This window comes from Nicotiana sylvestris, chromosome 6, assembly GCF_000393655.2.
Source record: "Nicotiana sylvestris chromosome 6, ASM39365v2, whole genome shotgun sequence".
NCBI lineage: Eukaryota > Viridiplantae > Streptophyta > Magnoliopsida > Solanales > Solanaceae > Nicotiana > Nicotiana sylvestris.
The window spans coordinates 136,927,328-136,942,012 of NC_091062.1; the positions used below are offsets into that span (position 1 = coordinate 136,927,328).

The 14,685-nt window shown below is 38.6% G+C and overlaps 1 protein-coding gene across 1 annotated transcript; it reads left to right on the plus strand.

Annotated features, from left to right (window-relative positions):
- Window positions 1–5,557: 5,557 nt before the first annotated feature.
- On the plus strand, window positions 5,558–6,349 carry LOC138871351 (uncharacterized). The gene is made up of 2 exons (XM_070149223.1): window positions 5,558–5,674; window positions 5,906–6,349. Exons 1-2 carry the CDS (start codon window positions 5,558–5,560, stop codon window positions 6,347–6,349), a joined length of 561 nt encoding a protein of 186 aa, XP_070005324.1.
- Window positions 6,350–14,685: the final 8,336 nt, after the last annotated feature.

Genomic DNA, 14,685 nt, shown 5'->3' on the forward strand with positions numbered 1-14,685 from the left:
TCTCGTATCTTCTTCACCTTTACCTTACTTACCTTTCAATATCGCATCGTATCTTCTGTTTCTTTCATAACCTCCCTTCCACATTACGCCTTAAAGATCTACTGTGATACCTGCACCTCTGGTGCATATAAAATCTCGCGACAACTTCATGCTGACTTGTTATGACTTAGCTCTATGGCACGATCTGGAAACAAAAGAAGGGTAACATTTCCTAAATGCCCTATAGCCTCTCAATTATAAATGTGGCCCACAACACACCCATAAGTGAGACTCTACTAGGCACTGATTTTTAGACTCCCTAGGACATGACCCGCTCTAATACCACTTTGTCACGCCCCAAACCTAGGGAGGCGTGGCTGGCACCCGGTGCCGCACTGGCCCGAGCAAACCACTCTGTAACTCAATTTTTTTCTTGGTAACTATCATGGACCAACATGGCCACAAATCGTAATAACTATAAGTGGAAAATACTGTATCACTGAACCATTTTTCTTAAAACATGAATACATATGGGCCATCAAGGCTATACATACTGTACAATCGGAATCTCTGTCTACAAATCCTCTAAGATTATGCTACATCAAATGGGATAGGGTACCGGTCTACCCATAAGTTTGTAGTAAAATTCTGACACGATGACTCATAGACTCGGCTGCACTCCGAATGAGGTGGAGTCTTACCGATCCTTCGCTGAATGTCAATCTCGTCTACTATGAGGACGTCAATAAGAATAATTATATATACCTGCAGGCATGAGTGTAGTGTCCCCAACAAGAGGACGTCAGTACGAATAATGTACTGAGTATGTGGCATGTAAATAAGTATATAAAGGACATCGAAGAAACGTGGAGTAAAGGACTCAACCTGTAAGTCTGGATAGCTCTGTAAATCATGAAATACTTATAGTGTCATGCATATGCATATGAATGTCATGTCGTGCATAGGTACATGTGTTCATAACATCATTAAGACTCTGAGGGCATCCCATCATTTCATCTCGGCCACTGTGGGCAAAATCATCAACGTATACCAGCTGATCAGGTGGTGGTGCATATATAACGCCGTAACCTTTTTCCATATCCTATATATATATATATATACACACATATATACGCGTATATAATGCCATTTGAGTCATGTTTCAGCCACTATGGGCAACATCATCATCGTATACCAGTTGATCAGGTTGTGATGCGTATATAACGCCGTAACCTTTTTCCATATCCTATATACATATATATACATATATACGCGTATATAATGCCGTCTGAGTCATGGGTAAATGTACATGTATAAATGAATGCAATGCATGACAATTACGTTAATAAAATCTCTTGGAACGTCATAAGACCATTATACCTCTAATTAATATCATGAAACAAACTTTATACACTTACGTATTCTCTAAGACCCATGAACAGACGATAGGATAGTAAGACTATGAGAGTTCAAGAACATAGGCATTTCTAATACTTCTATGAATAGAGTCATTTATGGAAGTAGTGCATTTATTTGTTTCGTTTGTATCACATGGATCATGCCAAAAGAAAGAAGGGATAGCCTTAACTTACCTGAGCACAAGGTATTGGAATTTCCTGGCAGGAGAACCATAGAGATGCTACAACAATGATGAGCAGTGTGACTAGGTCACTGAATTTCTATTTTTTTGTTCTATAACTTAGCATGAAGTTGAGTGCCTCCCCGGAATAGGACAAGAGAAGTTCACGGCAGGTATATATGTTATCTTCCATGAGACTCATTTTGGAGTTCTTATCCTCATCGATCAATTAATATTAAAGACAAAATCCTCATTGATCAGGATGATAAGAGTTGGCTTTATGATTCTAACTAAAACCATTACAGTGAACACAGTTTTTGTTTTCCTCCTCCTTTTAATACAATCAGTTACAAAAATATTGGCTCCTTACTGCTCAATTTAACATCTCAAATTATCATAAACACATGGATTCTTCTACCTACGAAATTATGGTTTCATACGCCTTATACACTAATTCATTTGCATAACTAACACAGTTTCTACAGTTTATCAGTTTACCATTCCATGGTAGACTCTGGTAACCATCACATTTGGCTACCATCGATCCAAGTTGTACAATAATTGCAACAATAGTCCTGTCTAGAGTACCAACTTTAGGAGGAAAACAATTCAAAAAGTGTTGTAATTTGGTACTTGATGAATCCCAGTGATGAACTTCGACCATGATAGATTTTAAGAGCAAAAGTCCAAACACTATATATAATCCTTTAACTTCCAGAATCTGAAGAAGTGTCGAAACCAAGAGACATATAAGAATAAAGATTTCTACTCTTTCCAAAAAAGTGTTGAAACATAAGTATTTTAGTTATTAAAAGACCTGTAACTTTTCTATGCATAGCTTGTCTTGAAATTGGGTTGTCACCTAATCTAATATGACCGAGAGTCATCACTTGAAGAAAGGGTGGCCGCCACGTGGGGGTGGGGTGGATTTTAATCTTATCCCATCACCAATTAATTAATTAAGGAATACCCCGCTATCCGGTAATTAACTTATTACCCACGTAAAAAAGGTTATATTAACTTTCTTAAAATACTATTCACTTTTAACATACTTTATACATCATACTATAATATACTTTACTATTATGGTCATGTGGTACAATATAAAATAAATATATACACTTATTATTTCATTAAAATATTCATGTAAAAAATGCACATATTTTCTCAACTTCTAATTTTCCTAATCTTATATAAAGAATATAAATTTTCGTACACTTAATTCTTAAAATGGTAAAATGATAACCTTCTTTTCTTGTAAGAAAATAATTTCTATCTTTACAATAAAGAAAATCTCATATTTTTTTGTCTCCTAACATTAAGAAGACATTCTCTCTATCTCATCTTCTACTATTGGTTAGCAAGGAATGAACCCAAAAACAAACTCATCCCATGCATCCATTCCTCCAAAACCGCATGATCAAGCTACTTATCATCCATTATCACCAGTAAATTCCGCCTCAAATATTCCAAACAATCCCTCGTTTAAGGAGAAATTACTCTCCCACGAAATTATAATAAATACTCATATTAACTCCAACGTCACCTTACTTGACTATGCTGAGCCAATGAGGGAGGATTCCGACTATGAATCATTGTCCCCATAATTCACTCATATCTCTCTATCCTATGAGGATAGCCAGCGCGTGTACTCAACATGACGATTCTCTCTCATAATCAAACTCCTTGGTAAAAAAGTGGTCATCAATACCTAAAAAGAAGGATCCTAGAACTTTGGAAACCAAACGAAACATTTCCATTAATTGACCTGGGATCAAATTTTTATGTAGTTAAATTTACCAAAGAAGAAAGCATGGAAAAAGCTCTACAACAAGCGCCATGGTTCATCAATGGTCATTACCGAGTGGGAACCAAATTTTGTAACCAGTCAAGCCAAGGAATTATACTCAGCAGTCTGGGTTCGTCTTCCTCAATTACCTACTGAGTTCTACAATGGGATAGTGCTTGGGAAAATTGGTAACTCAATTGGGAAGCTACTACGTATAGATGCATGTACTAGCTCAACAATTAGAGGGAGGTATGCAAGACTATGTGTGCAGGTCCCATTAGATCAACTTGTCCAAACTGCAATTCAAATTGGCACTCATCTACAACAATTAGTATATGAAGGAGAAAACTTTTTGTGTAAAGCCTGTGGTTGTTTAGGTCACATAGCACCCTCATGCATCTACCCTAACAAAAAGATAGTGAAGCAGACTCAAACAGGACCTTGGGTGATATCATCTACCTCAACAGGTAAGGAGCACTCCACTGAGGAGCAGTGGCAAACAGTGTCATTCCCAAAAGGCCATAAACATAAACGCAACACTGCCACTCCTCTAAGGGTCAAAAACATGGGTAACCAAACATGTATCACTGTCAATATGTTTGATGCAACATCAGGTAAGTTCCTTAATAATCAAAAATTAGCTTTCAAGCCTAAAAGTCCTTTTACTACTGAACAACAAAAGCTTGAGGATTTAAGCCTCTCTACTACAAAACAATATAATCCTAATGCTAATCCTATTGTTCCTATCCAAACCTCTAATAAATTCTCATCATTGCTTGCTAATAGTAAGGATTTAACTAAGGAAGAAGAGTCTGCTAGAACTGATTTGGATGATATCTCCCTTAGTCAATCTGCAGATAATCCCCACTCTATTCCCACACGAAACCACTCCACTACCCCCAAAATTGTTAGTCCACATGGCAATGCTGTTGCATGCAATACCACTACAGATAAACCAGTGGCCCCACTCCCTAAACACCTACTTGGCACGCCCCCTCTTACCCATAATTCCCCTAATACATCGATTAACTACTTGTCACACAACAATGGCCACGTGGCCATGCAAACTAATTCCCCAATAAGAGAACCTAGAATCGGAAGTAACTACACAAAGCATGCAAACTACAAACCTTATATTACCTGATCAATCATTGCTTCACGAGCCCCAAACTCCTACTGCCTCTACATCCTTCACTCTTCAAAATGAATCCACCACAACCTTTCACAAGAAGGAGAATACCACTAAATCAATTATCCCCCCACCAATGTCCATACTATCCAGAATGGACAACCAAGTACCAAATTCAAATCTTCCAATCTATGTCACGAATACACTCTCCCCGGATCACCAACCAATAACATAGTTGGAACAAGGTCTTCAGGGACAAGCTACCTTCTTTACACTGAACATCAAGAACCAAGAGGTTCTATTTGTCCTCCAGAACTCTCAGATACTAGCCCAGCTAATTTCAGAGGGCATGAGGCTAGCCATGTCAAACTACATCAACCACCTTTGGGTGATAAATGTTCTCGACTCAATAGCCCCAGCATTGGCACCTGCTCTACTTCACAACATGCAGGCTCATTGGAACCTTCCACACCACTACAATCCATTGCAGAATATGCAACTCTTTTACCAGCTCCCATTCTTTGCTCCACAGGATCAAAACACTCCTCCTTTGATCCATGCATGACAACATGTGCCTCAACACTTTCCACCACCGATGGATATCCATCAAACACAACCTCATCTCCATCACAATGCACCCGTACAAGAAGAGGAAGAAATAGTGGAACAAGAACGGATCATCCCACCACTAAACATATCATTGTTCATAGAAATTTCAAACCTACACGCAATCAAGATCATGTTGTTCCAAGCAATGGAGGACAAGAAGTTTGTGTGCAAGTGCCCACACACAGGAACTATACAAATGCTCCCTCGACATCAGACCTCCACTAAACGAGGCAGTAGGCAATTTTGAAGTAATACTAAGCCCATCAGTGAAGGACTACAACATCCCCCCTTCGATCCCTCAACGAGCAGACTTCCTAATATTGTGATTTGGAATATCAGGGGTGGAAATAATGATGAATTTAGCCGTCATTTTAGGGACCTACTAACTACCCACAACCCTTCCCTAGTTTCCCTCTTGGAAACTCGTATGACCAATCACATGGGCATTCGAGATGACTTCCAATTTTGTAATATGGTGGAGATTCCTGCTCAGGGCCAGTCGGGAGGTATTGCTATACTTTGGCATGATTCCCATGTCCAACTTAGCCATATTCGTCTTGATGGTCAGGAAATCCATGCAATGATCCAGGTACTACCTAATCACCATCCTTAGTTGTTTAGTACTGTTTATGCTAGCACTCATGTACATATTAGGTCCCAACTTTGGTCAAATCTAGAAAATATAGCTAACAATTTCAAGGGCATGTGGTTCCTAGGTGGTGACTTCAATGAGGTTGTTAGTCAACAAGATAAATGGGGTGGGAGACCTATTAATCGCAATAGAGCATCTAGATTTCAATCGTGCATTAATCACTGTCAGTTTATGGACCTTGGTTTTAAGGGGGCTAAGTATACTTGGTCTAATCATAGATATAATCGTCCTGATTTAATTTTGGAACAACTTGATAGGTGTTTTATTAACGAACAATGGCTTGAATATTACCCGAATACATTTGTTACTCATCTGCCTAAGACTTATTCTGATCATACACCCCTTCTCATTTTCCTATCTCATTGCACTAGGCTTCACACTAATCGTATCTTTCGGCTTGAAACATACTGGTGCCAACACCCTGAATTTACTTCTATGGTTAGGAATACTTGGAATGGTCAGAACTTAACCAATGCCACCACTCTTTTCACTATTAAAGTTAAAGATTGGGCTGCCAATAATTTCGGTGATGTTCTTAGGAAAAAGAAAACAATTCTTGCTCGACTTAGTGGTATCCAAAATCCTCCAATTATCCTACGAGTGTTTTCTTAAAAAATCTCGAGCAAACCCTCACTAATGAGTATAGCACTCTTTTAAAAGTAGAAGATGATTACTGGAAATTTCGTTCCCGTATAAATTGGCTTAGTGAAGGTGATGCTAGTACCAAATTTTTCCACATAAGTATCCTTAATAGGAGAAGGAAAAATTGAATTTCTTTTTTTAAGGATGCTAATAATAATTGGATAAATGATGCCGACCAAATCCTTCAACACACCTTTAATTATTTTCAAAGGATCTATCAAACAAGCCATGAATCCTCAAATTGGCTAACCACCCAAAATTCCCTAGTCTCATCCAGTACTACTGATTTATCAGCATTAGACAAACCACTAAACAACCATGATTTATACTAGGGCTATTTTCTCGTTTGAACCTTTTAAAGTCAGGGTACGGATGGATTACATCCTTTTTTATCAAAAATATTGGCACATTGTCCAAAAAACAATCTATGACAACTGTCACTCTGTATTTGATAACCATACCATCCCTGAACAGCTTAACACTACCTTTCTTTGTTTGATACCCAAATTCCCTAATGCCAACGAGCTGAAAACTTTCAGGCCTATTGGACTTTATAATACTACTTATAAAGTGATTACCAAAATCATTGTCAACCGTCTAAAACCCTTTTTAGATACCCTCATAGGCCCCTTTCAATCAAACTTTCTCAAAGGACGACATGCAGCTGACAATGCTATTATCATTCAAGAAATTATCCACCACTACAAGAAAATCAAAGGTAATAGGGGCAAAATGCTCCTTAAAATCCATTTGGAGAAATCTTTTGACCGACTGGAATGGTTTTTTATCCGTAAAGCCCTCCACTATTTTCATTTCCCTCCTAAAATCACCAAACTCATCATGTCTTGCATTACTACCTCTAGTATTGCTGTTCTAGTCAATGGATCTCAAACGGAGTTCTTTAAGCCATCTAGGGGCATTAGACAAGGTGACCCTATGTCACCATATATATTTATCCTTTGTATCGAATTATTATCCACTCTTATCAATCACCAAGTTGATTTAACTTTATGGGATCCTATTAAAATAAGCCCTACACATGTTTCGGACACTCCTTGCTCTCAAACCCTGGAGGTTGTTTGACAAACATTTCTTCCTTTAGGTAGCCATTCAGGAAGGAACTTTTGACATCCATCTAATGAAGAGTGAATTCCATGTGTGCTGCAAAGGCTATGAGGAGTCTTATTGCCTCCACTCTTGCAACTGGAGCAAAGGCCTCATCATAATCTATACCCTTATCTTGGCTATAACCTTGAACCACCAGTCTTGCCTTGTTCCTTGTAACTGTTCCATCTTCATCAAGCTTGTTTCTGAAGACCCATTTAGTGCCAATTACTGATCTGTCCTTGGGTCTTGGAATTAGATGCCAAACTTGACTTCTCTCAAACTGATTGAGTTCATTTTGCATTACATTTACCCAATCTGCATCCTGCAAAGCCTCAGCAACATTTTTAGGTTCAATAAGAGATAGGAAAGCATCAAAAGCACATAGATTCTTTAATTGTGATCTAGTTTTAACTCCAGAGGTTGGATCAGTGATTATGTTCTCAATGGGATGAGAATTCGATACTTGTGAGGTTTCACAACCAATTGATTTCTGCTTGATATTTCTCCCATGTTCTGTTGCGGAGGAACAGGTTCATGAACAGGTTCCTTTAGGGGATTGGTTTCAGTTCCTCTTTGTTTAATTCCCCCTGTCAGGTTGCCCTGGATGGAAGAACCTGTTCCATCACCTGTTCCTTCTTTTGGTGCAACTTTAGCTTGAGTTGAGACTTCACTCAAATCTTTTACCAGCCCAATAGCTTCATCTTCATGTTCCTGTCTCTCAGAAAGAATGTTAGTTTCATCAAATACTACATGTACACTTTCTTCTACACACAAAGTTCTTTTATTGAACACTTTATATGCTTTGCTATGTGAAGAATATCCCAAGAATACTCCCTCATCACTTCTGGGATCAAACTTACCTAGGGAGTCCTTTCCATTATTGTGCACAAAGCACTTGCATCCAAATGCCCTAAGATGGGATATATATTGTTTTCTCCCTTTAAGTAACTCATAGGGAGTCTTCTCTACAAGATGACAGTCATGCATCTATTAATGATGTAACATGCAGTGTTTACAGCCTCTGCCCAGAAGCTATGGGGCAATTTACTAGAAAAAGCATAGTCCTAGCCATATCTTCAAGAGTCCTATTCTTTATTTCAACTACTCCATTTTGTTGAGGAGTCCTAAGGGCAGAAAAATTATGATCTATACCATGCTCATCACAGAATTCAGCAAACTTAGCATTTTCAAATTCAGTTCCATGATCAGACCTGATTGATGCAAGTTGATTACCTAGTTGTTTCTGAGTTTTTCTAACAAAGGCAGTAAAGATTTCAAATGCTTCATCCTTAGATGTTAAAAATAATACCCAAGTAAACCTAGAGTAATCATCAATAAGTACCATCACATATCTTTAACCACCTCTGCTTAATGTTCTCATTGGACCACAGAGATCCATATGGACCAGTTCCATCGTCCTGGTCGTGCTTACCACTTTCTTGCTTTTAAAAGAGGATCTAGGTGACTAAATTGTTGAGCAAGATGCTTTGAAGCAATTGATTGCAGAACACGTGGAGAATCCACTACTTGTAGAGGATTACCCAACATAGCACAAACTCCACTACTAGTTAATACATTTACCTTGGAGAATCCGCTTTCGGGACTCGATAACTCTGGAAGTGGAGAAATACCCAATGAATCTCACCATGCAGGGTTAGGTATACCAAATAATTCTAGTTTACAAAGTAAACTTTGGAAAAATAGCTGAAGGAGCAAAATGAACGTATAGAACAAATACTTGGTGTGCATCCCGTGATCAAAGGTGTGGATATTGAAAAGTATTCACAATAACTCTGGAAGCCAAGTGCGGCACCTTTGCCAATTTTCAAAAAGTTTAAAATGCCTGATATTCCCAAATATGACGGGACGTCCGACCCATGGGATCATGTAACCTCGTTCACTACCGGCATGAAAGGTAATGATTTAACCAAGTATGAGATTGAATCGGTTTTGGTTAGAAAATTTGGCGAAACTCTCACAAAAGGGGCATTAACATGGTACTCTCTCTTACCTGAAAACTCCATTGATTCTTTTGTTGAGTTTGCAGATTCATTTATAAAGTCATATTCGGGGGCTCAAAAAGTTAAAACAATGATGGAGGATATCTTCAAAGTTAAACTAGGGAGTACAGAATTACTCAGAGCATTCGTAAATACATTCCAACGAGAGAGAATGATGCTGCCGTGAGTACCTGATAACTGGGTTGATAAGGAATTCGCGAGCAACTTGAACGAGAAAAGTTTAGAAGCCACGAGGATGTTGAAAGAAAGTTTACGGGAGTTTCTTGCAACAACTTGGAATGATGTGTACAATCGATACAGCACAAAGCTGTGAATAAAAAAGATATGGTTGCACAGCCAAAGGTTGATGACAAACCAGGTTCAAGACGCTCGGAATCCAAGAGAAGGTCTGATAAAAACAGGTACGAGCCTCACATAGGACCCGCAAGGTGAGATTCCCGACCTAAACAAGAGAATGAACGGTTTGATTCAAGATCAAGGCAAAAAGAGGCGAGTTCTTCATCCAGATCCAAAAAGGAGCGAGATGCCCGAAGCAACGATTCTGGTATTCAAGCAAGAATAGGAGATTATAGCTTTAACGTTGGCACCTCTAAATTGGTGGTTGTTTTAAAAGGGATGGGAGATAAGGTGCGATGGCCGAAAGAGATGAGATCAGATCCAAATAAAAGGAACCCATATTTCTGGTGCGAGTTTCACAATGACCATGGCCATAGAACAACAAATTTCAAGTTTTTGCAAGGGTGGTTGAACATTTACTGAAGCAAGGTTATCTTACTGATCAACAGATTGCAGGCTGCAAGGGGAGGTTGAACATTTACTGAAGCAAGGTTACCTTACTAATCTGTTCAGTCAGAAAGGGAGATAATCATACATGAAAAATAGGCAAGAACCCCCAAAGCCTCAATCACCAAAGAGAACAGTCAACATCATAACCGGAGAAGATAAAGTCAAAGGGGTAACAGACACGACTGCAAAAAAGACATCAAAAGTTATTGTCACTCACGGAAAACGAGTTCGCTAAGTCTTGGAAGGTGACAGCATAATGTTTGATGGCGAAGATGCAGACAACTTGATGATTCCTCACTATGATGCACTAGTAATATCTTTACCTGTACATAATACTAATGTAAAACGAGTTTTGATTGACCAAGGTAGCTTAGTAAACATTATTCTACTAAGGGTGGTAAGTAAAATGCAAGTTAATGACAAGGTCATACCAAAGGCACAGTCTTTGTCTGGATTTTATAATTTAAGCGTTGTTACAAAGGAGAAGTTATACTGGCTACGTTTTGCAAAAGGATCCATCAAAGATACAAAGTTCCAGGTAATAGACGTGGACATGGCCAATAATATAATCTTGGGAAGGCCATGGATTCATGATGTCATGAACCAAACTGATGGGCCGCGACGGGCACCCAGTACCTTACTCAACCGAGTGCCAACATAACGTATCTTTTCATGTCATACTATCATAAATAACTGAGCCGGAAGGCTGCCGTGAGATAATTAGAATACAACATGTGATATCAACTTATACATAAGACATACGGGCCTATAAGACCAAAATAACCACTCGTATACTGAACATAGGCCGACAAGGCACATAACAGACGTGGAAGAAATATAGAGTAAATGACTCAACTTGTAAGTCTGGATAACTCTATAATTCATGGAATAATTATAGTGTCATGCATATGCGTATGAATGTCATGTCGTGCATAGGTACATGTTTCATAACATCATCAGGCCTCTGAGGGCATCCCAGCATATCGTCTCGACCACTGTGGGTAATATCATCAATATATACCAACTGATCAGGTGGTGGTGCGTATATAACGCCGTAACCTTTTTCCCATATCCCATATATATATAATATACATATATATGTGTATATAACTATATATATATATATATGTCACATGAGAAAATCAAGAACACAGAGACCCCTAGTATTTCTATGAATAGAGTTGTTTATGAAAACTGTGCGTTTGCTTCTTATGTATAATTTGGATCATGCCAAAAAGAAAAAAGGGATGGCCTTAACATACCTAGAGTAGGGAAAAATCCGTATGATATTCTTGAGAAGGTTTACACCGTACTTCCTTAAAATTATAAAATCTCTATTTGATCTTTTAAAGATCCTACATAGGCGTAAAGGTTTACACCTTCTCTGTTCGATCTATTGCAAAATATTCTTGCGTTTTTTTGGCTTCAAGTACAGGTAGTCTCTTGGAGAGATCTATTCTGTATCCTCAAATGTTAGGTAAATGAGTCCTTTTATTTGCTAACGTTATGAGTCTTTTCTTGAATTATAATCCTAAGTAGTTGCCACCTAACCAACATGACTAGTGAGTCATTTGGTTTAGGTGGTGGCTTGCTGCCACATGGGTAAGGGAGGGAGTTTTAATCTTATCCAATAATTAATTAATTAACTAGGTAATGTGACGCTACCCGATAATTAACTAATTACCCGCATAATTAAAAAATTTCTCAAATTACTTAAAATTATATTTATTTTTAATATACTCTATACATACTACTATTATGGTCATATGGTACCTTGTATGGTACTAGTCCATAAATATTGGGTATTAACGCTCGGATCGTATTTTATCCTAAACTGCCAAGCTTCGACGAAACTCATTTTCTTCGATTTGCTTACCCTCTCACCTTCACGAATTTACTTCTCCCTTGTTTGAAATAGCATAATACTTATAACCTCAAAATAATCTTTACCTTGGACTGATGTCAATTACCTTACGACAAATTCAACATACAATACTACAGGGTGCAACATCGTCGTAATTTCATATTGCGATGCGTAACATCATCATAATGTAATACTGCAGGACAAAATATTGGCGTAATATTACGGGGCGTAATACTTAGATAACGTAATATTTTCAACTTTGAGGTAGGAAAGTACATAAAGTAATAACGACGGTCATATGCCTAAGTTGAATTCTAAGCTACCTTTTAGAAATCGGTGATTCCATAACAACCAGATCAGTTTAGACCAATGAAATATTGTTAACTTATTAGCCCGACACTTCACTATTTAATGTAATAATCATCTCTTATTAAATGTTCAAACACTTTCACACGACCAAAATTGTGGGGCGTAACATCATTCCCCCCTTTGGAACATTCGTCCTCGAATGTCGACTGATGCTCTTATCATTTTCATAACTTATAGCTCTTGTGAATACCTTAATACTCTCCTTGCCATTTAGGCAATTGTTTTGTGAATAACTACAAAGGTCAGGGCATTCCCCCTTTAGTCCTCTCTCCCACACCATGACTTGTGATCGAATTCGTTCCAATCATATAACTGTTGCTATCTCCTACCATGCAGCCTCTGCGATACTGACCCAGTCGGTGTGCCTAAAGTTCATCGCTCGGTACTTTGTAGAACTTGCAAATATGACTATATCTTATCTCATATGTCCGTTTATCCATCCGTATGAATTTACTGCGATAACTCCTACTTTGATTTATTATTGCTAAGGTCTTAGCACTAAATTCCAGCTGACTCTCGTTGCTTATCCTATATGTATAAATCTAAGTCCTTTAATGCTTCCTCGTTACTGCTCATCTTAAGAATGACGGCCTAATCTCATCTCATACTTTGTGACTTTTGTCCATCCGTTGTTGATTCACCTCGATATTGATCTACAATATACCACTGATAACTTGAAACTTCTTACGTGTCACGACCCCAAAACCGACCCGGTCATGATGGCTCATATCGTGAGATTAGGCTAGCCAACTCAGTTCCAAAACCAACCACATTTTCATTTAAAACTTAAGAAAACCATTCTTCAATAGAAGTTCGATAAAGATATAAAATTGAGTTTAACAAAGCGGAAAAATACAAGCCCGACCTCGGGTGTCACTAAGTCATGAACAAAATACTACAACTGTTCGAAATAACAAGACTAACATAGTTTGAGAATATCCAACAAATACACTAAGAGGAAGATAAGAAAGGAGTGGCGGAACTGCAATCGCCAAGCAGCTACCTCACTATCTCCAAGGAAAACTCCACAACTGATATGATCAGCAGCCGCTACCGTGGCCCGAGATACCTGGATCAACACATAAGGTGCAGGAGGTAACATGAGTACACCAACTCAGTAAATAACAAGTCCAAACTATGGACTGACAGGTAGTGACGAACCAAACCTCAGCAGGTAATACAATTAAACTGTACAGAAAAGTAGACATGCTTGCAATTCAAGTAAAGAAAACCAGTAAATAATACCGTCTGAATAGTACGGAATATGAAGCTCAAGAAATCTCTATGTACCAATGCATAGATAGCATGATCAATGTTTCGTACACCTCCACTCACAAATGCTCAACCACTCAATATTGTATATGACCATCCAGCCAAAGGAAGATCCATCCCGGAATATACACACATCACTGATCGTAGTCATCCAGTACCGAGAAAGGCCATTCAGCCCTATGGAGAAGATTGGCTCCAAGTATCAATACTTCAGAAAAAGATCCATGTCCAGGGAAGATCCATCCCTCAATATCATCAACTGCGCTCACTGGGGGTGTAAAAACTCCAAAGGGGCTTCTCTTAGCCCAAGCGCTATAACAAACCAACGAAGGATTGTTCAATATCTCGTTGCGGCGTGCATCCCGATCCCATACTGTCACTCAATATCAAGCTCTCGGCCTCACTCAGTCATCACTCTCCAGTCTCACACTTATGGGCTCACAATGTCATAAAACTAGCCCGAAACAATGATATGATGTGTCAAATAATTATAATTGAGACTGAGACATGATATAAGATGCGTGAACAGGACTGAGCACAGAACATCAATGAAACTAATGATATGATAGCAATAAACGACCTCTCGGATCTCAACAGTATCGGCGTGAAGCCCTAACAGGATATCTAGCATGTTTTCATAGCACATTTACTTAATCACATGATAGAAACACAGATATCAATAAGCAAGAGTTGCTAAGCGGTGCCATGGAATGATCCAGGCCGCAATTCTCACGGTGTATGCCCACACGCCCATCACTTGGCATTTGCATCACCTCAATAGTAATCATAGAACACATAGTTCGGGGTTTCGAACCCTCAAAACCATGTTTGGAAACATTACTTACCTCAAGCTAAGCCAAACTCTAGCACGCGACGCCCTTGCCTCT